General features: G+C 42.0%; 1 protein-coding gene across 1 annotated transcript in view; it reads right to left on the bottom strand.

Annotated features, from left to right (window-relative positions):
• The window catches only part of MRE11 (MRE11 homolog, double strand break repair nuclease), a 242,404-nt gene that overhangs the window by 48,472 nt on the left and 168,137 nt on the right, over window positions 1-25,795 (bottom strand). Inside the window, exons 17-18 of the mRNA XM_073662176.1 lie at window positions 14,743-14,807; window positions 13,181-13,245 (exon numbers count right to left, since the gene is read on the bottom strand). Of these exons, the coding sequence (XP_073518277.1) occupies window positions 13,181-13,245; window positions 14,743-14,807 (130 nt within the window). The remainder of the gene's footprint in view (window positions 1-13,180; window positions 13,246-14,742; window positions 14,808-25,795) is intronic.

The following is a 25,795-nucleotide window of genomic DNA, read 5'->3' as shown; positions in this document are numbered from 1 at the left end:
CTAACAAAAAAAAATTTGGGTTCCAAAATTGTGCTGATGTAAAGTAGACATGTGGGAAATGTTATTTATTAACTATTTTGTGTGACATATCTCTCTGATTTAAGGGCATGAAAATTCAAAGTTTGAAAATTGCAAAATTTTCAAAATTTTCGCCAAATTTCCGATTTTTTCACAAATAAGCGCAAGTGATATCGAAGAAATTTTACCACTATCATGAAGTACAATATGTCACGAAAAAACAATCTCAGAATCAGGGGAATACGTTGAAGCGTTCCAGGGTAATTACTTCATAAACTGGCAGTGGTCAGAATTGAAAAAATTGGCCCGGTCACGAAGGCAAAAACAGGCTCTGGCGCGAAGTGGTTAAGTAATCTCTGTCCAAGTTTAGTCATGGCCCATTTTTAAGAATGGCCTACCGTGCAATAATGAAATTGAAGATGGTAGTTGGCAAGATTGCACTTAGTTCATTAAAAGGTGGAGGGGGGTGGACTAAAATTAGATGTAAATTGAATCCTACACCTGGGTTATTGTCTTACAAGAAAATATCCAAGTCACAGTTCTCTTGTAGACTGCAGCAGGTATTTGCAATTTACGCCTGGTATGAGCAGTCACACATTAGCATCACTAATAATTGCACCATTGCATATATATATATTTGCCTTTTGATAAATTACATTACCATCTTGGCCATATTCATTGTTTTATGGAAGACTGCTGCAATTTTCAAGACAAATTTTTAACCTGTGCACTTTTTTTGGGCTAAAATTAGACATAAACAATGTCCAGGTCCCAGTTCTCTTGTAGACTATTGTTAATCAGTTCTTTTGTTGATCGGTGGAAAAAAAAAAAAGTATTTGTGATTATAGGAATGAAAGGGGATATTTTTAGGCATTGCTTTAATGTTAGTCCAGCGGCACCAAGGAATGAAAGGCAAAAATACAAAGTTTGGCATTGAAATGGATATCAGCGGGACCAGTTGAGGGACAAGAGCCAATACCCATTATCCTCTTTTCTATGCTTTGCCTCTTTTGATTATACAGACATTTCAGGGTGACAATTTCTCTTTATTTTGAGGCTACTTTAAATATTGCATTAGGGCTGGTGGCGGTCAGCTGAGATGATTAACGCTTAATCCAATCAATACTTTATTGGGATGTTGGAAAAGATGGACAATTCGAAGCCTACAGCTATTGACGGCATTACATTAGAGAGCAGAGAAAGACAATGAGCAGTGAATTTCATTGTCATTTGGAGGTTTCGACCAGTTCAGCTAATGTAATATGACAGCGGTAAGGGAAGGCCAGCTCAGCCCAGGACTTATATTACAAAAGTTGTGCCACGAGGGCTTCTATTAATCTGTTTAGACCTTCTAGCCTGACGGAAAATCGTTCCTATAAAAATTAGCCAGATAATTCTTTCTTATCCGCATTTTCTGCTCGTCTCATTACATGCTAAATAGATGAATGCATTTAAAAATAGGGAAGTAAAAGATACTGTATCTTAGGGATGTGCAACTTTTTACAAGGGCCAAATTATGGTTTGCGTTCCTCCCAAAGGCCAAACTACAACATAAACTTTTTTTTAAACTATCCATCAGGCATTGCAAATTTAGAAATTTTAGTAATAGGCTTTATTAACTTATTTTGCTTCCTTCTCTCATCATGCTGCAGTGCTATTTCACATGGCCAGTTAATGCTCCTTTATAAGCTGCTTTCAACTGCTGCACAGATAAGCTACATACTCTAATCACAAACAATCAGAGTACGGGAATTTCCCTGCCTGATTTTTTCTGCTCTCTACTCCAAGACTTGCACACAGGAATTCCCATAGTCTTATTGTTTGTAAATAGAATAAGAATCTTGGCTGAGCAGCAGCTCAAAGCAGCTTCTAAAGGAACATGAGCTGCATAGTGTTTGGGAGGGAAGGAAGCAAAAAATGGTAATGAAGTATTTTACAAAAAATCACAATAGCAAATACTGACCTCCATATTGATGCAAGTTTGGATGATAAAAAATTAGGGGACAGTATGTCCAATATGTCATTGAGTTGCAGTGCACACAGCTGATCACTCGAGGGCGTCATGTGTAGATGCTTCTTAGGATATAAATTTATAACCTTATGGTAAGTAGAATTTTACCTGTTTTTTTAGCGTTTTATATCTGGTTTACCTTAGAAGAGATGGTGCACTGATTTCAACGCAAAGCCTGACACCACAGAAAAAGGTGGGAGGAGAGAGCAGGGTCTATGCCAGGAATGTCAAACTCAAATAAAAGAGGGACAAAATTCAAAGCTTTACAATTGAAGTTTTTCCTTATCATTAAATAGAACGATGAAGCTTTTCATATGGAAACAAACTTGTAGAGATTGTCCCATGAATAATCCTCCACATGCACAGTATGATGTCCCTACTGCACCCCCCCCCCCCTCAATCGCCTTGGCAAAGTATGGTGACCCTAACACAGTATGATTCCCCAACTGTAATCTCCACATAGCCCTCCAGACAGTATAATGGCCTCCACATAGTCCTCTATACAGTATAATGGGCCCCATATAGTGCCCCATACAGTATAATGGGCCCCACATAGTCCTCCATAAAGTATCATGGTCCCACATAGTCCTCCATGCAGTATAATGGCCTCCACATAGTCCTCCATACAGAATAATGGCTCTCACATAGTGCTCCAGACAATATAATGCCCCCACATAGTGCTCCAGACAGTATAATGTCCACACATAGTGCTCCAGACAGTATAATGGCCTCCACATAGTCCTACGTACAGTATAATGGCCCCCACATAGTGCTCCATACAGAATAATGGCCCCACATAGTCCTGCATACAGAATAATGGCCCCACATAGTGCCCCATACAGTATAATGGCCTCCACATAGTCCTCCATACAGTATAATGGCCCCCACATAGTGCACCATACAGAATAATGGCCCCCACATAGTGCTCAAGACAGTATAATGGCCTCCACATAGTGCCCCATACAGTATAATGGGCCCCACATAGTGCCCAATACAGTATAATGGGCCCCACATAGTGCCCAATACAGTATAATGGGCCCCACATAGTGCCCCATACAGTATAATGGGCCCCACATAGTGCCCTATACAGTATAATGGGTCCCACATAGTCCTCCATAAAGTATCATGGTCCCACATAGTCCTCCATGCAGTATAATGGCCTCCACATAGTCCTCCATACAGAAGAATAGCTCCCACATAGTGCTCCAGACAGTATAATGGGCCCCACATAGTCCTCCATACAGTATAATGGCCCCCACATAATGCTCCAGACAATATAATGCACCCACATAGTGCTCCAGACAGTATAATGTCCACACATAGTCCTCCATACAGTATAATGTCCCCCACATAGTCCTCCATACAGTATAATGGCCCCACATAGTCCTCCATACAGAATAATGGCCCCACATAGTGCCCCATACAGTATAATGGCCTCCACATAGTCCTCCATACAGTATAATGGCCCCCACATAGTGCCCCACACAGTATAATGGCCCCCACATAGTGCTCAAGACATTATAATGGCCTCCACATAGTCTTCCATACAGTACAATGGGCCCCACATAGTGCCCAATACAGTATAATGGCCCCCACATAGTGCCCCATACAGTATAATGGCCCCTACATAGTGCTCAAGGCAGTATAATGAACCCCACATAGTCCTCCATACAGAATAATGGCCCCCACATCGAGCCCCATACAGTATAAATGCCCCACACAGTGCCCCATACAGTAAAACGGCCCCACATAGTGCCCCATACAGTATAATGGCCCCACATAGTACTCCATAGAGCATAATGGCCCCCACATAGTACCCCATATAGTATAATGGCCCCCACATAGTCCTCCATACAGTATAAACGCCCCACATAGTGCCCCATACAGTATGAAGTCACTACGCCCGCAGGTCTGAGAAGTAAGATACAGAGGGAGAATGATGGTGGATGGAGTGGGCCAAATATTCTCACCCCACGGGCCATAGTTCGACATTTGTGGTCTATACATTTTAATGAAGGGTATGTGACCCCGTGACTAAACAATAACCTCGCTAATGCTAAAAACGACTGATATAACAAATTGTGGCAAGAGAAAGTAGAATCTAGGAGCAAAACCGGCTGGTGCAAGAAATAAAATATGCAGGAAAAGTCCCGATCATTTATTCATTTTTTGAGCAGAGATGCGCCTAAAATTATTTTATGAAAAGGAAGCGAGTAGCGTAAAGAAAATCCTTGCACAAATTACACATAAAACCCTTGACTCCCACAATAATTCTCCTTTCTATTCATTAGAAACATATAAATTAATTGTAGTGGAAACATGAAAGCGGCTTTCCATTTTCCCGGCTACGTCCCCTACTGTATCACCATTATTTCCCATTTCATAAGAACAAAAATGTTTAAAGCAAAGAAGCAAAATACGACTTCATTTAAGTCATATAGTTTACATCAAAGTAAGTGCCCCCCACCCCCGAGTAACAGCCGGTAACAGTGTCCTTTATACAGCGCTGACTTTATCCTAAGAGGAAGCAGCTGGCTCATTGAAGTAAACCCATTCACTCATGTACAAAAAGACATGTGTGTTACCCGAGACTCCGCTGTATGGGACCATGCGGCAAACATGGCAATTACCATGAAGATCTATTATGGGCTCTCAATAAGAAATAATAATAATTATGAAATATTTTGGTCTTAGCCGACAGTGTCACATAATTCTACTGTAGTAATAATACTATAATATAACAATATCTAATTATATAATACACTATATAGAAATTACTATCATCACTGCCAGAATATTCCATTCTACTACAAGCTGATTGCGGCGCCCAGAACTTTTCTGCTCAAGTTCACATGTCTGGATGGGGCAAATGGACATCTGTCAGAATTCTGTTGTCAGATTACCCGGGTCCAGGGGCTCCTTCCCTGTCCCTAACTCTAGGGGCGCCCTAGCTATCCCTGCTCCCTGGATTACTTCTGATGGTAAAGATGCTGGGGCCACATACCTTGCTGAACTCTGGAATCAGCCCTATATCTCTCACCCTCCCCCGCCCATGGAAGTGGAATAGTGTATGTATTGTGACAGAGTCACTAGTGTTATACACGAGGGGAGGTAATGTGTCACTCCGGCTGCTAGCCTGTGTGAACTGAAACCTACAAACTTTCTGCTGGGGGTTAACTCACTTAAAGGGTGTGTTTTTTTGTGAATGGCAAAGAGGGTGGGAAGCCATTCACACTACCTCCCCTCAGGGTGTGGCTGAGCAAGTTTAAATGCTCAGTCACTGTTTATTTTTCTGGAGTGTGTGGTCTGGAGAGGAAGTCTCCAGGCTGTGTTTGGTGAAGTCAGAGGCGAAGGCCCGCTCGCTAATGGACTCTGTTATACTTTATCTTTTGTTTTTCCGTTACCCTGGAGAGGGCCTGTTTATTTTTGTGGAACCCTGCTGCTAAATAAATCAGCAGGAAGGTAACCCGAGACTTGTGTCCTGTGTCTGCCTCTGGGAGAGCCGAGCAAGTCGCTTTACCACAGTATATACACAAACTAGACAAACCAGGAAGGACGTTCAGGGTTAACTGAAAATATCAAATCATACAAATATGCATTCTCAGACTACAAAGAGGAACACTGGGGAGAAAAGGAAGGGATACTAAATAGGAAAGGATGAGGATTTGCACACAGCCGAAACACCTAGGAACAGTCAAAGATAAACACTCCAAATGCCTCTACCAACACAGAGTCCTCCGCTCCTCACCAGAAAGTACAAGACTTAACACTGGCAATCCACATTGTCAGAGGTGAATATATATAGGAGAGGGGAGTGGGCAATATTGAACAGCTGAGAACTTCCAAGCTAGGAAGCTACAGAGACTTAAAGCTGAACAGATTAACCCCCACACTGCTAACAGAAACCTGCACCGTTTAATATGAAGAAGTGCTTCTGATCAGTGTAGGTGAAATCAGACGCTGCAGTCTTCTGGCTCCTCTCTGTTGCGGTAAACTTGTAACAACATGTTGGAGGTAGAAGCTTCCTACTTGGGAGCTCCTTTGCCATCAATTGGAATGGAGAGCATCTCTCTTTCTGGCAGTGTCGCACCAGGTGCGAGTGCAACACAGAGAGTCACGCCAGGTGTGAGTGCAACACAGAGGGGAAAGGGAAAGGGAGCCCAGACACTAGGGAAAGGGGGAAGAGGTGACCTCCTAATCTGGACTAGCGTCACCCTGTCTCCACCTAACGTCCCTAAACAGCCTCCGCAGCTGTCGCCGATCACGAGCCTCGCCCTACTATCCCTGGCGTAAGGCTAAAGCTGGGGGTGGAAGGAGATGAGCACTAGTCAACCTGCGCTAGCACTCTAAAAGACAAAAGGGGAAGACAACACAGGGAAATAATAACTTAGCTTTAGAAGAACTCCAACAGGGCACACAGCCTCAAGACTCCAAAGAGGACGTGATGCTGCTTCAGCCAAGTTCCAAGTAGAAATGAGTATAACTGGCGACGCCCACCTAGACACACCAGGTATATATACACCCAGACTAAAGGGAGGTAGTCGCTGGGTCCTAAACACAGCCTCCTATCTAGGCAGCTGTCTGCATTGCCAAACGTGGAGACCTCCTGCAAAACACTGCAGAGTGACTGTCTGTCACCTCTGACATAGCCGTGACCGGCAGACTCTTCATCACTTAAAGGGTTACTCCCAAAAGGTCAAGCTATCCCCTATCTAAAGCTTGCTGATCCCATGAAGACCAATCGATGGAAACTCCAGTAATCCTGAGATTAGGGCTTTGACATCCTGAAAACAGGACCACTCAGGTAGGTGTGCACACGCAGCCTCTGCTCCACTCATTGTCTATGGGACTGTTAAGTAGAGCACTCGGTTATTTCCAGCAGTCACATAGACAATGAATGGAGTGGAGGCTGCATATGCGCACCTACGATCTATTCACGAAGAGGCTGCAGAGACCCATTCTCGGGACCCACAACTTCAAAACCTTAATGCTTTCTGAGTGGCTTAAGGAATAATAATAATAATAAAAAAGAAGAGTTTAAAAAATATATTCACCTACTGTACTGGCGTCACTCCACTGTGTCTTTGACCGGTCTCCTGGCATCTACATTCAGTGGGAGGCGTCATGTTACTATTACAGCCAATCAGTAGGAGGCTTACAGGGAGCACAGTACGGAGTGAGTCTGGTAGATGGGTACAGGTTTACTTTTTGCTTCCTACATCATCCTGGGCCCATTAAATGGGTATAACCATCTCCAAGATCATATCCCATTATGTAATAGATGAAATAATAATAATATAAGCAAATACCTCCAATTATAAATGTAGTATCATTCTTCTGATTGGCTATGTTGCTTACCCCATGCGCAGGGCATTGCAGTAGCATAGCTATCCATGGTTACAAACACTCATATATTGACAGTTATTTAGTTAGTTGCTAGTGATCGTAACCATGGATACCTAAGCTACTGCAATGCCCTGCACATGGGGTAAGCGACATAGCGAATCAGAAGAACTATACTACATTTCCACTTGGAGGTATTTGTTAATATTATTACACCTATTACATATTGGGATAGGATCTTGGAGATGGGAATACTCTTAAATGTAGTGGACAATACCTCTAAATTGGTGCAGATTAATAATAAACGTAACAGCAATTGTTCCAGGGGTAAAAAAAAACACTAAAGTAATTGTAACTTTTTGCAGCAAAATCTCTGATATGGAAGCGGTCGTCTGTGATTAAACAGCCCCTTAAGAGTGATTTATCTGAAATCAGTAGTGGCGTAAGACACGCTCTGCATAAGGAAGAGGTTTTCTGTGTACATCGATGTGGACGGTGTTGATGTATAAATTACATGTAGGAGGAAAATCTCTTTAATATTTTAATATATGAAGCCCAGTTATTCATGCCGCACATCACTGGACATGCATAGTACATCACTGATGGCTATCTATAAGGAGGAGAGATTAATCCTGAGGGTCTGGAGCGAGAGCGAGCAGGCAGCGAGAGGGGGGACGGACCAAGTCAGATAACCTGGAGTGTCTTATTGGCTTGTTTATTTATGAATCCCTATAGAAAAGATCTATATGTATATTTCCAGGGGACGGGAGCCGTCCAACCGCGGTAATATAGTACCATGGTTAACACGGACAGGCAGAGGAGGCGATATTCACCCAGTCCATGTACAGCCCGGCCATGCACTACTGCCAGGATTTACAGGCTTCTCGTACATTCATCAACATCCTGAAGATCTGTGGATGTTCCAGTATAACCGCAGTGATCATCGTCATCGTCTTAACCCCTTCCAGATCAGCACATTTCCTTTTCTTTTTTTGCACTTTAGTTTTTTTCTCCCTTTTTTTTGTTGAAGAGCCATAACTTTTTTTTTTTTTTTTTTTTTTTTCTTTTTTTAACTGTCCATCGACATATTATGAGGGCTTCAATTTTTTTATGGGAACGAGTTGTAATTTTGAAAGTCACCATTTATTTTACCACGGATTGTACTGAAAAAACCTTGGAAGAAAAAAATACAAATTTGGCAAAACGGTGAAAAAAAAAAAAAAAACACAGAAAAAAATATTTTTACGGAATTCATTGTGCGGTAAAAATTACTTGGCAACATGATTCTTCAGGTCATTACGACTATGATGATCCCAAAGGTTTTCTTTTTCTAAATTTTAGAACAAATTCAGAATTTTGTAAAAAAAAAAAATAAGATCTAAGGTCTTGTGGAGAGTGACATACCGGCTCTGGCATGTCAAGGTAAGGAGGCGTATTCGCCGTGCAATGCTCCTCTGGGAAATTTATTATGCAAATTTCCTCTTCAGAGAGGAAAGGGACTTGCTCTATAGCGCCACCTGTTGAAAGCAGCGATCCTACAAGTCATTATCGATCTCTTTAACGAGTCTTGCAATATGACTTCGGATAAAAGTCAAATCAGAATCTTAATTTGCAGACACAGTGTTTTGGGGAAACGTTACCCCTTAGACCTCAGTCCAGAGCCTCTCACCTAGCCAAATCTGTTCTCATACTTTGCACTGACGAGGGGCAATAGCCCGAAACACCGTTTCTGCAAATTCATATTGCAAGATGTGTTAAAGGGTCGATAATGACTTGTTGGATTGCTGCTGCCAACAGGTGGCGCTATAGAGTTCAAGTCTTCTTTCTCTTTGAAGAGGCAATTTTCATACGTAAAAAAAATGATTTTTTTTAAAGTTTTCTGTCCATTGAGGGCTATGAGGACTTTTATTTGCGAGCTTACTTTTTTTATTGATACCTTTTTGGCAAACATGTGTTTTGATTGCGTCTAACTGCATTTTTTACGGCGGGAAAAAAAAAAATCATTCTTGTGTTTCAACTCTGATTTTATTTTTTTTGCATTTAACTATAGCTAAAATTATCGTATATCATGATAAACCAAACTTTTAAAGACACGGTGATATAAAATATGTGTGATTTAAAATTTTTAATATTTTAACTTTTGTACCCTATGATTGCATTGTGGGGTGGTGAGGGGCTGGGGATACATTTAAATGGTTAAACTGGCATTAAAATGGTTAAACAGGAGCAATGGCCACTGCGGTTACAGGCAGGTGCCGGCTACGTAACACAGCTGGCATCTGCTGTATATGGTGCGTGCTCAATTCCTGAGCCCGTAACTGTCATCTCCTATCTCTGTACTGGGAATCTGTCTCCATGAGCTGACAGTAAAAGATCAGGTTTTCCTGATAAGATATATTACAAAGTTGCTTATTTACATGTGTATTATTGAGTTACGAAATTAAAATGAAGGTTACACTTTAACTCTGTATCCCGCAAAAAAAAAAAAAAGGTTTTAAATGATAGGAACACTTTAACCAAAGTATCCCCCCCATCTGTCAGCTGTGCCTATACTTTGTGTAGGTAAGGGTTACTTTGTGCGGTACCGACACTCCAAATAATTAGTTACCTAGAAATTCTTGGGAGGTTGGAGCGAGCACTCCTGTTGTTAAGACTAATAATTGCTTTTAATTATTTATTGAAGGATCCATACTAATTAAGCTCGGGTAGTCGTGAAACTTCTGGAATACTGGGGATTTGCCATAAATTGTGCGCATGGGGAAACTAGAAACCATCATGGTTAGAACAAAGGCCAGAGCCTGCAAGGCGAGTGACGCAGAACTTTCTCAAAACTTTTTTGTTACAACAGTATGCTTAATGGTTACAGATCAAAGAGATGAGTGGTCTTCCTCCATGGGGCGGAGGAAGATGGAATATGTTCAGAAGTCTACCAAGTCAGCTTTCGCCGATCATACGGGGCTATGGGAGGCTAGATTTCACCACGGCATGCCCCATCTAGGTGGTGGCAGACACTATATACTTCTCTGCATCCATGCGTCCTTCATCTCTACAGTATCTTCCCATTTTATGAACTGTCTGACTGCCAGTGGCTGCAAACATGTGGCCTGCACGCTTCCCAACACTCTACACAATGGGAGACCTGTCCAGGACTATCGAGTGGTCAGCGCAGTCCCAGTCCTATTCCTTCACAAGAAAGAGTTCGTCTTACTTTAACTTGCATCAGCAGCACAATTGACACTGAAACTTCACATAAGTTATATTTATTCTGCAATTTATTGTGAATCATTTTACAGCGTTTCGCTATCTGCTGTCACCTCCTGGCTCCGAAGTTGTAGTAGTCCGGTACAGACTCTCTTTCCCACCACTCCTTGGTTTCTCTGCCTCCCAAGCCAGCAATGTCTCTTACAACACAATTGCTCCTCTACCCTGTAACAACCTCAGGCCATGTGTGAGGAACCTCCCTCTGGGGCTCTGGTCTCCCTCACAAGCCCATGGACAGTCCCGCAGCAGCTTCACTCCACTGAGTCTCCCCGACATTGATTTAGGCTCACCTCATGCTGTCACACCGCACTCTTGCCCCCATTTGGTGGGCCTGCCCTTGAAAATTTGCCCTCTGCACTTTCTTATCATATATGTAGCTCAATTCCTTTCAACACCACAACACAGTGCCATGTGCTGATGAGGCCTGCACTGACTCTGCCATCTTTTTAACACTTTTGATGAAGGGAAAAAAGGCAAAAAAAAACATATGATATACAGGTGCATCTCACAAAATTAGAATATCATCAAAAAGTAAATTTATTTCAGTTCTTCAATACAAAAAGTGAAACTGATATATTATATAGAGTCATTACAAACAGAGTGATCTATTTCAAGTATTTATTTCTGTTAATGTTGATGATTATGGTTTACAGCCAATGAAAACACAAAAGTCATTATCTCAGTAAATTAGAATAATTAACAAAAAACACCTGCAAAGGCTTCCTAAGCGTTAAAAAAGGTCCCTTAGTCTGTTTCAGTAGGCTCCACAATCATGGGGAAGACTGCTGACTTGACAGATGTCCAGAAGGCAGTCATTGACACACTCCACAATGTCCCAGAGCTCCAATTTTCATTTGGAAATCAAGGTCCCAGAGTCTGGAGGAAGAGTGGAGAGGCCACAATCCAAGCTGCTGGAGGTCTAGTGTGAAGCTTCCACAATCAGTGATGGTTTGGGGAGCCATGTCATCTGCTGGTGTAGGTCCACTGTGTTTTATCAAGACAAAAGTCAGTGCAGCCGTCTAAGGCTATGTGCCCACAATGCAGAAATGAAGTAGAAAATTTCTGCAGCATTTCTGCATCTCCCTGGCAGAAAAAAAACATGCGGATTGTACATGCGTTTTTCCTGCATAATACATGCGGATTCACATGCGTTTCCGCATGCAGATTGACAAGCGCTTTCCAGGCGATTTTAGCATCACTGGGAAAGTGCTTGACAACTAGGTCACACAATATAAATCCATGCAAACAGCATGGATTTATATAGTGTGACCTTTAGAAGGCTTAAAAATAAAAAAATAAACCTTGATACTTGCCTTCCGATGGCCCGGCGTGTTGCTGCGCTCCTTCCTGGCTGCCAGCTGATTGCGGGACACTGCACTGAAAGACCTGCCGTCACATGACTGTGACGTCAGCGCAGGTCCTTCGGTCTGCTGGCAAGCACAGGGAAGGAGTCCGGGGGCCGTCGGAAGGTGAATATAATCTTTATTTTTTATTTTATTCTTTTTTTACAGGTTCTATGGTACCCGGGTCCGGAGGAGAGTCTTCTCTTCTCCACACCCGGGTACCATCCGCACATTAGAACGCGCCAATAACGCAAGTACAGATGTAGTCTTGCGGAATTCGCGTGTTCTAATGCAAGTCAATGGCGGCAAAAACGCAGCACTTACGCAACATTAATGGACATGCTGCGGATTTTTGAGAGCAGCATAAACGCTGCGGATTCCGCAGCATGGACATTGAAAGTGCGGAATTGCATAGGGGACAATGGCAGAAGGCTTACTATGCGTTTATCATGCGTTTACGTTGAGGAAAATTCAGCAGCAAAAACGATTGAAAAACGCATCCTGGGCACATACCCTAACAGGAGATTTTAGAGCACTTCATGCTTCCCTCTGCCGACAAGCTTTTTGGAGATGGAAATGTCATTCTCCAGCAGGACTTGGCCCCTGTCCACACTGCCAAAAGTACCAATACCTGGTTTACACACAACAGTATCACTGTGCTTGATTATCAGCAAACTCGCCTGACCTTAACCCCATAGAGAATCTATTATAGAGAATCTATGGGGTATTGTCAAGAGGAAGATGAGAGACGAGACACAACAATGCAGACGAGCTGAAGGCTGCTATCAAAGCCACCTGGGCTTCCATAACCCCTCAGCAGTGCCACAGGCTGATCGCCTCCATGCCACGCTGCATTGATGCAGTAATTGATGCAAAAGGAGCCCTGACCAAGTATTGAGGGCATTTACTGAACATACATTTCAGTAGGACATTTTGGATTTTAAAAACATTTTTCAAGCTGTTGTTATAAAGTATTCTAATTTACTGAGATAATGACTTTTGCGTTTTCATTGGCTGTAATCCATAATCATCAACATTAACAGAAATAAACACTTGAAATAGATCACTCTGTGTGTAATGACTCTATATAATAGATGAGTTTCACTTTTTGTATTGAAGAACTGAAATGAATTAACTTTTTGATGATATTCTAATTTAGTGAGATACACCTGTATTTGGCGCACACACACAATACACAGCTTACCTCTTGTTCACTTGCGAAGATGGGGTGAAGGAAACCTCAAGATCGGAGTCATCGTCCTCTATCTCCTGAACAGATGGAAATGGAATAGTTATTGGAAATAACAACCAGTGTGCCGTGTACTTTCTTCTAAAACACATGCAAAGGGAAAAAAAAAAACACAAAAAAAATTGCAAAATCCTGCTTTTGAAGAAGGAGCTCTGATCACTATAAAAATACATTAAAGGGTATTTTCCTATATCTTCATCTACTTTAACGGTTCTTCCCATAAACGATAGGATCTTTTTAAAGGATGCTGTCCAGGCTTGGAATCAAAGTCTGCAGTTACTAAGTGTGACTGCAGACGTCTGAATCCTGACAGTGAGTGGTGCGCATGCTGTCAGGATCCTCCAGTATTGCCGGTGTGAGCGGGCGATCACATGATTTGCATACCTGCAGTAATGTGCCGACTAGGCATGCTCGTCCTCGCTCAACAGAAGTGGACTGAGCGAGGTCGAAAACACTTCTAGTCGGAATGTGAGCGGAAGTATGCAAATCGCGAACCTGCGGTCACATGACTGCTTGTTCACACCGGCAATATATGAGAATCCTAATGGCAAGAAGATTGTAACATGAGAAGCATGAATAAGACCATATATAAAAGCAAAAGTAAACAACTCTATTGAAAAATAGACAAAAACATATAAAAAGTACAATACAAGGAATCCATACGAAGTTAAGAATCAGACAAAAGTAGAGGCATGTTTCGCACCGCATGCTTCATCAGGGATAACTGCAGATTCAGAAGTCTGCAGACTTTCATTTCCAAGCCTGGACAACCTCTTTACGTACATAGACAACCTGCTGCAATAACTAGGATTGAAGAAAACTCTGACCCAGCCTGTGTAACTTGTGTTCAATAGCAAGTGTGACATCCAAAGGATAAGAGAGGGAGGTAGCTAAAATAGAGATCCATTTGCCTCCAAATTTATTTCTTTTTAAGGCCTCTGTTTTTCACATGTGTTCTGTGTTTTTCACGGATAGAACAAGTACCCATTATTGTCTAAGTGCCTGGTCACATGTTAAAAAAGCAGAGACGTGTCCGCTTTTGAGTGGAAAACCAAAATTTCCCATACGAATCTATGGGTCTGTGAAAATCATTTTGTGTGCTGTCCACTTCTAACATTGCAACGGGTAGGAGAACCTTTGCAAAAAATTTAAATTTTTTAAGTGTAGGGTGAAAAATTGCTGATGGTAAAAACGGACATGCTGGTCAAATAGTGATCCAAAATAATAATGGAATTAGGTCTGTGTCTTTCACTTACGTTCAAAAAATGTATTTCTGAATGAAGCCTAACGGTGAATATTTGCAACATGCAACGCCTGAAGAAAAATTGAGTGGCAGGACTTAGTCCTTACGTACAAAGCCGAATGGTGCTCCATGTGACGCGCGTTGCTCTACAGGGAGCACGTGGCAGGAAATATACCGCTCACTACCATACAGAAAGTTTTCCAAAGTTACTTGTGCAAAATTACATCCAGCTCATTTGTTTACAAGGATTCAATCTTCGGGGGGTCCAACCTACCTCGGAATAATTCTTTGCGGGGACTTTTCTGGAAGAAGGTTGTCTTGACGACGAAGATTTAAATGCTGGAGAAGGAGATAAACATGAGCACACGTTCAGGATGTTATTTTCTTCTTAAGTACAAGACACATAAGCTTATGTTATAGCATGCGCGATAAGTGAAGTGTTCTTGTAAAGTGAATTCCATCTCAAAAATAAGAGTTTTTGTGAACGGCAATCATCCAAAGCCCGAATGTGGCGTGCAATTAGGTTTGCACAACAGTAATTACAACAAACAAAGCTTAAATGGCAGAAATAATAAGAAATGATTGCGGCTAGCTAAAGAATACTTAGGACAACCAAAAGCTTTTCTCTTTGCAGTAGCCGTTGCTGATGAGTAATCGTGCAGACAGTACAGTACTGATTACTGAAAATAGCTGTCCGCTTCGTGGAAGTTCAGCAAAGAAAGGGCCAAAAATGTTTTTTTTTACTTTATGATTCTGTATAAAAGCTTAGATTCTCCAGAAAACCCTTTATTAACATTAAAGAGGACATTTTACAGGATTTTAAGTACCTCCTGCAATAGGTGCTAATCCAGATTCTGTGAATCCACCGATTCTGGAATAGCTTTTCTTTTTCTTCTGTGCCCCTCTGTTCAAAAGTTATGCCCCTTGGTAGTAATGGTGCAAATTTTCCCTTCAATCAATTGGGCGTGTCCCATAGAACTTCTCTCAAAAAAGATCTGTGTTGGTTGAAGGGAAAATTTGCATAATTTTTCCGCAGGGCATAACTTTGGAAAGGATTGGCATATAAGAAAAAGAAAAACTGTTCCAGAATCAGTGGAGCAGCAGTAATTGGAGGGGGTACACGATTTAAATAGAAAAATTCAGTGATAGGTCCCCTTTAAAATCACTAAAACTCACATTAGGACAAGCCACTCGAATTTCATTCAAAATGTGGGATGACCAGCTTATCGGCTAGGTCTCTGCTTGCCGCACTCTGGGGAAAAAAAGATGATTTTGCCGAAGGAAGCAGACAAACAAACCATTCTGGCTTTCAGATAGTTGTCAATCTGATATTGTCACGAGAGCCCTTAAAATGATGACTTCTACAGTCAACCCTTAGGAATCCATATACTAAAATGAAAAAGGGTTTGCACAACTTGCCACAATAAAATGATCTTTATAAAAAAAAAAAAAGAGTTAAGATCCATTTAGATGGGACGATCTGGGCCCGTTAACAAGCGCTGATCGATTATATACTAGTCAAGCAATGCTCTTCTCCTGGCCCGACTACACTGATGTGAACAGAACAATGGTTAATACAATCACTCTGTCCCCACAGAGCCTAATTCGGTGATCATCAGGGGCGATGTCCTGCCGACATCCATGATTTTTATGCTATCATAACAGCCGGGTCTTACAAGCTGTGGCGGCAGTTTGCAGTGGTAAATAACACTTATTTCTTTATTTTCTAAAGACTCCTTTGCCATAGCAAGTTTTGCAAAAGTCACGGAAATAACATTAAGATTATGTAGTTATATTTATGCAATAATAAGCTGAAGTTGTGCTCCAACAGTCCAGCATTAAGCAAAGCTTTATTAAAAATAAGGCTCTCCTAATCAACTTGGGCAACAATTTTTATCAAAGGTGGAGGTTCCTATAATCTCCCATTTGGCCCATACTAAAAATAAGGCTTCCCTGGCATAATAAGGAAAACTTACTTAAATTGGTTTCCTTTAATCCATTGTTTCTTAGCCAAGTAGCCTTGTGGGTAGGTGGCTAAGAAACACTAGTCATGTGACAACATTCATCTCAGGTTATCTCAAGCCAAGAGGACATGTAAGGAGGAGAAATATCAGTGTTACAGGCTAAAAGTCTAAGTTCCAGGTGAGCTTCAGGTGCTTCTACGTAATGTCCTATTGCAGTCACCCGATGTGAAGCTGACTGGTCACTTCTCACGGACAAGCTGTGAGAAAGGGAAGTAAAGAAGTCTGGGGTCAAATACCTGGAGAGTATGTCAAAGGCAAAGGGGCTAGACAAACGAATAGTCAAATGGCAAAGTATGAGGTCAGACAACTAAGAACAGAGTACATCAAAAGCAAAAGGGCAAGACCAAGACAAACGAATAGTCAAAAAGCAAAGACCGAGGTCAGATAACAAAGATCAGAATATGTTAAAGGCAAAGGGGCTAGACAAACGAATAGTCAAAAGGTAAAGTCTGATGTTAGGCAACAAAAAAAAGAATACATCAATAACAAAGGGGCAAGTCAAACAAACAGTCAAAAAGCAAAGTCCGAGGTGATACGACAAAGATCAGAACAGCAAAAAACAGAGCACAAGGAACACACACCATTGAGCAAAGCTACGACTGGCAATGGTCTGATCATTGTCAGCTAGCTAAATAGCCAGGCAATCACACAGAAAGCGTGACACCTGAAGGAAACTCAGCAGGCCTGGATTGATTGGGTTGCTGGACAATCATTAATTTGCATGGTGATAGCCCGACACCCCACAGCCTTTGATTGGGCAGCCAGGCTATCCCAATCACAAAACTGACAGCATAGCTCACCCCTGAAATCCATAGGGTGGCTCAGCTGTCACTCACTGCGTCCCTAGGACACAGTGAGTCGCGGAATCGTGACACCCAACCTCTGCAGCCAATCACAGACCTTAGTGGTCAGGTGACTGAAGAACGGGTCATGATGGCTTCCTCTTCAGATCATCGGAGCCCGCAGCACATGCGATTATCCCTCATTATATTCTCTTAAAACCTTTCTTGACGTTTGAAAGTTTTTGTAGAACATGGGCAACCCCTCAAAGGCTTACTGTTGAGTTCTTCTTGACCACCGTTAGCACTCATGTTCACCTGACGACCCAGAGTGTATTTAGATAGCAGCAGCTTTATATTCTATGAATCCTAAGACAGTGGCACCTTTGTAATCATCAAGCGCTTCGGTACGAACCTTACTATTGCCAATCCTCATAAATGTAGATTATGTGGCTGTGTGCTTGATTTTATCTCTCTGTTTGCCATTATGAAAAGTGTCTAAATATTTTTGGCCATAAAGTGTATGCAGAGTATAATACCAAGGTAGATTCACATAGTAGTAAAGTATTACAGTAATATTATGAGGATTATTTTCCACCCACTCCAAACTTTTAAAGATGAATCTGCTGCTATCCTTGTTGTCTATCATAATGTAATATGTGTCCATTTACTAAAACATGTGTGCTTCATACATGATCCGAACCAATACCCAGTAAAGCTATGCATTCAGGAGTCATTAGCCAGAGTCATTGCCGGGGTACAGATCACCACGGTCATAGATTTGTACTCAGATTGTACGGGAACATTTTCAATTTAATGTTACATAACCGCAGAGCGAAATCTGTCGGCCTATTTGTGCTTTTATGTAATTTATTTCATTTTTATCTCCTCTTTTGTTGTGGCCATTTTCTTGATAGTGCTATAGACGTTCTCTGCAAGTAAAAGACGGATAATGAACTTGAGAATTTAAAGGGACACTGACACTCAAGTACAGGGGCACTGCCATGCATTTTTACCACGTGATCACATACAAGTTTGTCTGTGTCTGATTGCATGTAGTTTCCATGTTAAAAAGAAGAGGAGCGGTGCAGAGCTGGAAGCCGGGACCTAGAAGTACATATGGCCACCCGGCCAGATCTGGTTTGGCTGGATGAGAGGCGTCTGACCGGTATCCGAGGGGTAACGTTTCTCCTTGTGGAGAGTGACAGGTCAAGCCTGACATGCCGAGATCTCACACTTTGCACTGACGAGGGGCAGTACACCCGAAACACAGTGTCTGCAAATTGAGATTTTGGCTTTAATCCTAAGCCATGTGACAAGGCTCGTCAGAGAGTCAATATTAACTTTTACGATTGCTATTTCCTATATGTGGCACTAGAAAGGAGAAAAGTTTATCCTTTGGTGTTTTTTTTTTTGTTTTTTTTTTTACAAAATTCCGAATTCTTTTTCATCACTTATATAAAAAAAAACAACAAAAAAAAACTATGCATGTTCAGTATCTGCGCAATTGGACTGACCTGGAAAATCAGTTTTACCAGACAGTGGATATGGTAAATAAAAACTCCCAAAAACAATTGTACAATTGAACTTTTTTTGCAATTTCAATGCACTTGGAATTTTTTTTCCCGCTTTACAGTGGATCGCATCACAAAATGAATGCGTCAATTAAAAATACAACTCGTCCCGCAAAAAGTAAGCCCTTAGACAGCTATATTGACGGAAAAAATAAAAGAAATTATGGCTCTTGGAAGAAAAAAAAAAATACACAGAAAATGACCCGGTCATAAAGGGGTTAAGATTTAATGGGATCCTTGAGATTGGTTCACTTTCAAAAAAAATCCATCTAGTGCAAAACTGTCAAATGAAGACATTGAGGAGGGAGGAGAGGGGGATGCAACTTGTGACTCAGAAATAGTTGTGTGTTTCTAATCAGAAGTATCTTGTCCAACATCTGAACCCTATTAACCTGCAGATATGGGGTTAGTCTGCAGGTTAATAGGGTTGTAAAACTGTAAGTCTGCTGCACTGAGAGCCCGGCTTCTGGGAGGAAATTAACTTTATTCCTCCCTGCAGCCTCTGGCTTTCAGTTATAGGAGCGGCTTCAGTCACCGCTCAGCTGTGGCTGTAAGCACGCCCCTGGCACTGACTGACAGCCGGCTCAGCAGTCCATCAGTACAGAGGCGGCTGTTAGTCAGTGTCGGGGCGTTGTTACAGCCGCCGCTCACAATGTACTGAGTGGTGAATGAAGCCACACCTATAACTGAAAGCCGGATGCTGCCAGGAGGAATAAAATTAATTTCCTCCAAGTACCTGGGTCTTCAGTGCAGCAGCCGCATGGCTTCAGCATGTTATTATCATGCAGATCAACCCTATAGCTGCAGATTAATAGGGCTTTCTGACATGACAAGTTCCCTTTAAGCCAGCTAGAGGTCTCCCTCCTTTTGCTCCCCTTCGTCCCTTACAGCATACAGTTTCACCCACTTAGAGAACAGAAGCATCAGTTTTGTCTCCCTCCTCAATGTCTTTTACTTACGGTTTTACACTAGATGGATTTTTTGGGTGGCGGAGTATGTTTCTGAAAATTTACAGAGAGCAAGTAGGCATAAAGCGGTGAGTGAAATTGTTATTCGCCGTCACTGCAGTCCTTACTAGAATTCTGATTATTTTGCAGAATATTTTCACCGGTGAAGTGTAACTGGCTGTATGTTTCCTCCTCGTATCATTTCTGATATGATATGAATATCTAAGAAGAATGCTTGGATCGCTCTCCTGTAGCATGATGATACGCACCAGGGAAGCAATGTCCAAAGAGGATGGCATGGTACTTTTGTAAATTTATAATTCCTGGCGTGTCATCTACCATCTCACATATGCGCTCACACTTCGATTAAAATACTTCAAGCTTAGGGCTCATTCACATGTCAGTTTTTCGTGGATAGCACTCGTACCTATGATAGTCTATGGGGCTGTTTACATGTCCGTGATTTTTTGCAGACCGAGCGGTCCATGCAAAATCGGGGTGACATATACGATGTTGATTCCGAGTGATTCTCGTCTTTACATATTTCTTCCTTATGATTCTGAGTGTCGGATCAAACTCGACAACGCATGTCTATGGGTCCATGATAAAATCAGATAGCATTGGGATGCCATTTGTGTGCTGTCCTTTGATAGGAGAAGGAGTAGAATTTTTTTCTTCTCACCAGAGAAAAATGGATGAAACTCTGACCAAACACTGATAAAACTCAGACCAATTTTCTTGTACGAGAAAACCAATGATGTGTGAGTGAGCCCTTGGAATATGCAAATTGCCTCTTTCTTTTGAACTCTATAGCGCCACCTATTGAAAGCAGCAATCCTACTAGTCACCATTGACCCTTTAACGAGTCGTGCAATATGACTTAGGATAAAAGCCAAATAAGAATCTCAATTTGCAAATATGGTGTTTCAGGGTATTACCCCTAATCAGTGCAAAGTATGAGAACTGATTTGGCTGGGTGAGAGGTTCTGGACTGAGGTCTAACGTTTTTCTTTGTGGAGAGTGAAATACCAGCTCTGGCATGCCAAGGTAAGGAGGCTTAGTCGCCATGCAATGCCCTTGGAATAATCACTCCATAACATTTTTTTCCAGTCTTCTGTCATGCAAAGTCTCTGTTTCATGCTACATCTCAATATTTTTTTTTACGTGGGTCGGGTTCAAACTTGGTTTTTGGCTTCCAACTCCGAAGACCAGAAATCCCGGTGTCTTTGTATGATGTGTTGTGGATTTGTGGCTGGGATGGCAAATTAAAAATCAAAAAGCTATTTTAATTAGTAAAAATGAAAAAGTAATTAAAAAAAAATAAAGTCACTGAATCGCCCTTCAAGATACTCCTTATTTAAATAAGCAGCCATTTAAGAAAGGGGAAATGGCAACAATGGAAATCAATTGATGGTTTCAATCTGAAAGTCTTTTTTTGTTTTTTACTTTAAACAGTGCCACTCTTGCCTGGAGGTTGAGAGTGGTATTGCAATTCAGCATCATGCACTTGCTATAAATCGAACTGAGCTGAAATACCAGACCCGGCACGTGGGCAACTATACTTTTTACTCTCAAATCTCAGACCACAGAGGTGCCCTGGTGTTATCAATGAATTGGGTCTTTGCTCTGTTCCTGACACGGGTGTGTCAGATGTGACAGTCACCCTGCAGTCTCTTCGTTTGGCATTACAGACAGCTTCTTAGCGGTTTCACTCTGGGACCCAGCGCCTACATCCTTCCTGCTAATTGACGCCCTGGCCTGGGTGTTTAAATACTTTCACGTTGCAGCAGGAAGATGCCGGTGATATTCACATGTTTCCTTGGAAAATAGCAGTCTTGAGAGCTTGGAGCTCTCAAGATTGCTATTTTCCTCTGTGGTGCTAGGAGGAGGCTTGGAGTTATCGCTCTGAAGTCGGCTAAAGCTAAGCTACTTTCCCCCGTGTTTGTCTCCCTTGTTGTCTTTAGTCGCTAGTGGGGATCGACTAGTGTTCACACCCCCCCCTTCCCTATCCAGGGCCAAGTGCTAGGGAAATACAGGGTTTAGGTTCGCGTGCGACGATTGGGGAGAAACCAATATAGGGACGTTAGTGGATACAGGGTGATATCAGATCAGCCTAGGAGGTCTCCACTCCCCCATTTCCCTAGTGTCTGGGCTCCCTTTCCCCATTCCCTTTGTGTTGCACTTAGTCTTTCACACACCTTGCGTAACAGTTCCGAGGATCGTTTGCACATTTTTACTGGAAGGAATGTGCCGTCATTTGTTCTCGTCAAAATGATTTATCCCTTAATGGAGCCCATAACAAGTCTATGGGGCAGGTCTTCATTGTGCTATAGATCCAGCTCAACATTATTTATGAAAATCACAACCCAGGTGTGAACTAAGCCTTATCATGACAACTGCAGATTTGATCTTGATATTTTGCTGGAACATAACATTTTTGAAGATCAGTGAATTTCTATTTGACTCAACAATGGGTTAAAAATACAGAAATCTCTGGCGCCAAGGAGAGATGGAAGAAAAGGCTAATTCACCAATTGAGGGCAACACTGAAATGGGCTGTGTGAAGCGGATGAAATGCTTACGATTTAACACAAGCGGGCTGATGAATGAATAATGCCCCATCATTATAACCGGCATCAGGTCTCGCTCGTACGATGGCAGATGCCGGGGCTCTCGGGAAGGATTGTTGACAGACGTTATTAAGGCAGCATGCCTGATTACATAATCACTATGGATTACACAATGAGTAAATGAGAGAAGACGCACGGAAGCCCAAGTCAAGGTCATTTTACAGAAGGTCTCGAATCGAGAGCAGACCAGATGTTGTCATATGGGAACTTCACATGCATCGCAAAGAGTGATTAACAAGCAAATGGAAATATTCCAGAAAATGAACCTTCATGTCTCAGAGTTTATGGATTCCCAGTGCTCACAGCAAACAATCCCAATTAAAATAATGGATTGCTATAGGGCACCTGATATGTGATATATCGCACCTACGAAAAGGTAGCAGAGTACGAGGGGTACAGTTTAAGGAGCAAGATTCAGTCTTAGGATTTTAAATATGCCATTTAACCCCTTAAAGGAGTATTTTCAAGTGGTCTCTTGAGCAGCTCAGAGCGCTGCAGTCTCCTCACTTCCTGCTTTCCGTCAAGTCACGCTCTCCTGCTCCTCCTTATTGAGTGACAGCTGTGGAACTGTAGTAGTAGAACTATAACGCTCTGCACAGGTTCTGCTGTAATACATTCAGCTATCAGTGGTTTTGTTCTGAGTCTGCAATGCTATCACAGCATTTACACATAGCGATAACCGCGCATTTGAACAAGCTCACAGATCCTGACAGTGAGTTATGATTAAGAGATCTGCTGTGAAAGCTGCTGGCTGGTGATTTATAACTGTATCTACTCAAAAGATGAGGGAGGAGAGCAGATACAGTACAGACCAAAAGTTTGGACACACCTTCTCATTTAAAGCTTTTTCTGTATTTTCATGACTATGAAAATTGTACATTCACACTGAAGGCATCAAAACTATGAATTAACACATGTGGAATTATATACTTAACAAAAAAGTGTGAAACAACTGAAAATATGTCTTATATTCTAGGTTCTTCAAAGTAGCCACCTTTTGCTTTGATGACTGCTTTGCACACTCTTGGCATTCTCTTGATGAGCTTCAAGAGGTAGTCACCGGAAATGGTTTTCACTTCACAGGTGTGCCCTGTCAGGTTTAATAAGTGGGATTTCCTGCCTTATAAATGGGGTTGAGACCATCAGTTGTGTTGTGCAGAAGTCTGGTGGATACACAGCTGATAGTCCTACTGAATAGACTCTTAGAATTTGTATTATGGCAAGAAAAAAGCAGCTAAGTAAAGAAAAACGAGTGGCCATCATTACTTTGAGAAATGAAGGTCAGTCAGTGCGAAAAATTGGGAAAACTTTGAAAGTGTCCCCAAGTGCAGTTGCAAAAACCATCAAGCACTACAAAGAAACTGGCTCACATGAGGACCGCCCCAGGAAAGGAAGACCAAGAGTCACCTCTGCTTCTGAGGATAAGTTTATCCGAGTCACCAGCCTCAGAAATCACAGGTTAACAGCAGCTCAGATTAGAGACCAGGTCAATGCCACACAGAGTTCTAGCAGCAGACACATCTCTACAACAACTGTTAAGAGGAGACTCTCTGCAGCAGGCCTTCATGGTAAAATAGCTGCTAAGAAACCACTGCTAAGGACAGGCAACAAGCAGAAGAGACTTGTTTGGGCTAAAGAACACAAGGAATGGACATTAGACCAGTGGAAATCTGTGCTTTGGTCTGATGAGTCCAAATTTGAGATCTTTAGTTCCAACCACCGTGTCTTTGTGCGACGCAGAAAAGGTGAAGGGATGGACTCTACATGCCTGGTTCCCACCGTGAAGCATGGAGGAGGAGGTGTGATGGTGTGGGGGTGCTTTGCTGGTGACACTGTTGGGGATTTATTGAAAATTGAAGGCATACTGAACCAGCATGGCTACCACAGCATCTTGCAGCGGCATATTATTCCATCCGGTTTACGTTTAGTTGGACCATCATTTATTTTTCAACAGGACAATGACCCCAAACACACCTCCAGGCTGTGTAAGGGCTATTTGACTAAGAAGGAGAGTGATGGGGTGCTATGCCAGATGACCTGGCCTCCACAGTCACCAGACCTGAACCCAATCGAGATGGTTTGGGGTGAGCTGGACCGCAGAGTGAAGACAAAAGGGCCACCAAGTGCTAAGCATCTCTGGGAACTCCTTCAAGATTGTTGGAAGATCATTTCCGGTGACTACTTCTTGAAGCTCATCAAGAGAATGCCAAGAGTGTGCAAAGCAGTCATCAAAGCAAAAGGTGGCTACTTTGAAGAACCTAGAATATAAGACATATTTTCAGTTGTTTCACACTTTTTTGTTAAGTATATAATTCCACATGTGTTAATTCATAGTTTTGATGCCTTCAGTGTGAATGTACAATTTTCATAGTCATGAAAATACAGAAAAATCTTTAAATGAGAAGGTGTGTCCAAACTTTTGGTCTGTACTGTACGTGATGTATAGAAATCAATGGACTCTCCTGGAATGTAACTACTGTGCACTCTTGGTGAGGAGAATGACAGCGAATAAAAAAAAAAGCAACTCAATTGCAAACTTTCTTATTTTCCTGCTGTCTATTGTAGGAAAGCAGAAGGGTAAATTCCTAGATGGAATGTACATGTCACCAAGGTGCCTATCCTCGGTGATGTGAAGCCTGGAAAAGCAGGCTCCAGCACCACTATTGCTGAGGGTTTTTAAATAGGCTGGGATTTAGGGTCCAGGTTTTAGGAGCAGCTGGGAGATCTGGGTGGGACTGGCTGCTTCCATATCTCCAATCTAGGCTTGGCAGCTGATATAAAAGGGCAACTGAGCTACTCCATAGTTGATTGGGAGGAGAGGTGGAAACACCCCTGGGATTTGGTGCTGTGTGTTGGAGAGGAAAGAAAGACATTTATGGTGGACAGACTGGGTTTCAGCAGTGCCTCTGCTGTTCTGTGAGGTATTGATCAGTCTTGTCTGGAGGCAGACTGAATGAAGAGCTAATTATAAACGGGAGAGCCCGTACCTACTGCTAATGTTACATCTTTTTGCCATCCGATACAGTACAAGTGTGGCTACTAAGGCAGGGCAAACATTTGCCAAAAGAAAAGGGGTAGAAGTCGCTGCTATTACTATTGGTGAGGACAGAAGTGTGCAGAGGACGTCTGTTAGTACAGTATGGTATAAGAGAGAAGATACTTTTTACCGCACAATAAATGCTGTACAATAAAGTTCCCTAAAACTATGGTGGAATTGCATAAGTCTAGGAGTCCGTACACTCCACTAATAAACCAAAGTGTGAGCGGCCCTTCAGGCAAGAAAATTTCTAAACAACATATTACCCAAAGGGTAAATAGACCCAGTATAAGGGATAAGTTTAAAACTAGCTTTTATTAATTTTCATTTAAAGTT

Source organism: Phyllobates terribilis, unplaced genomic scaffold (assembly GCF_046119375.1).
Source record: "Phyllobates terribilis strain yellow unplaced genomic scaffold, ASM4611937v1 Scaffold_2__4_contigs__length_985480577, whole genome shotgun sequence".
NCBI classification, from domain to species: Eukaryota; Metazoa; Chordata; class Amphibia; order Anura; family Dendrobatidae; genus Phyllobates; species Phyllobates terribilis.
The sequence above is the reverse complement of the archived record's forward strand: the minus strand, read 5'-3'. Positions and strand labels throughout refer to the sequence as shown.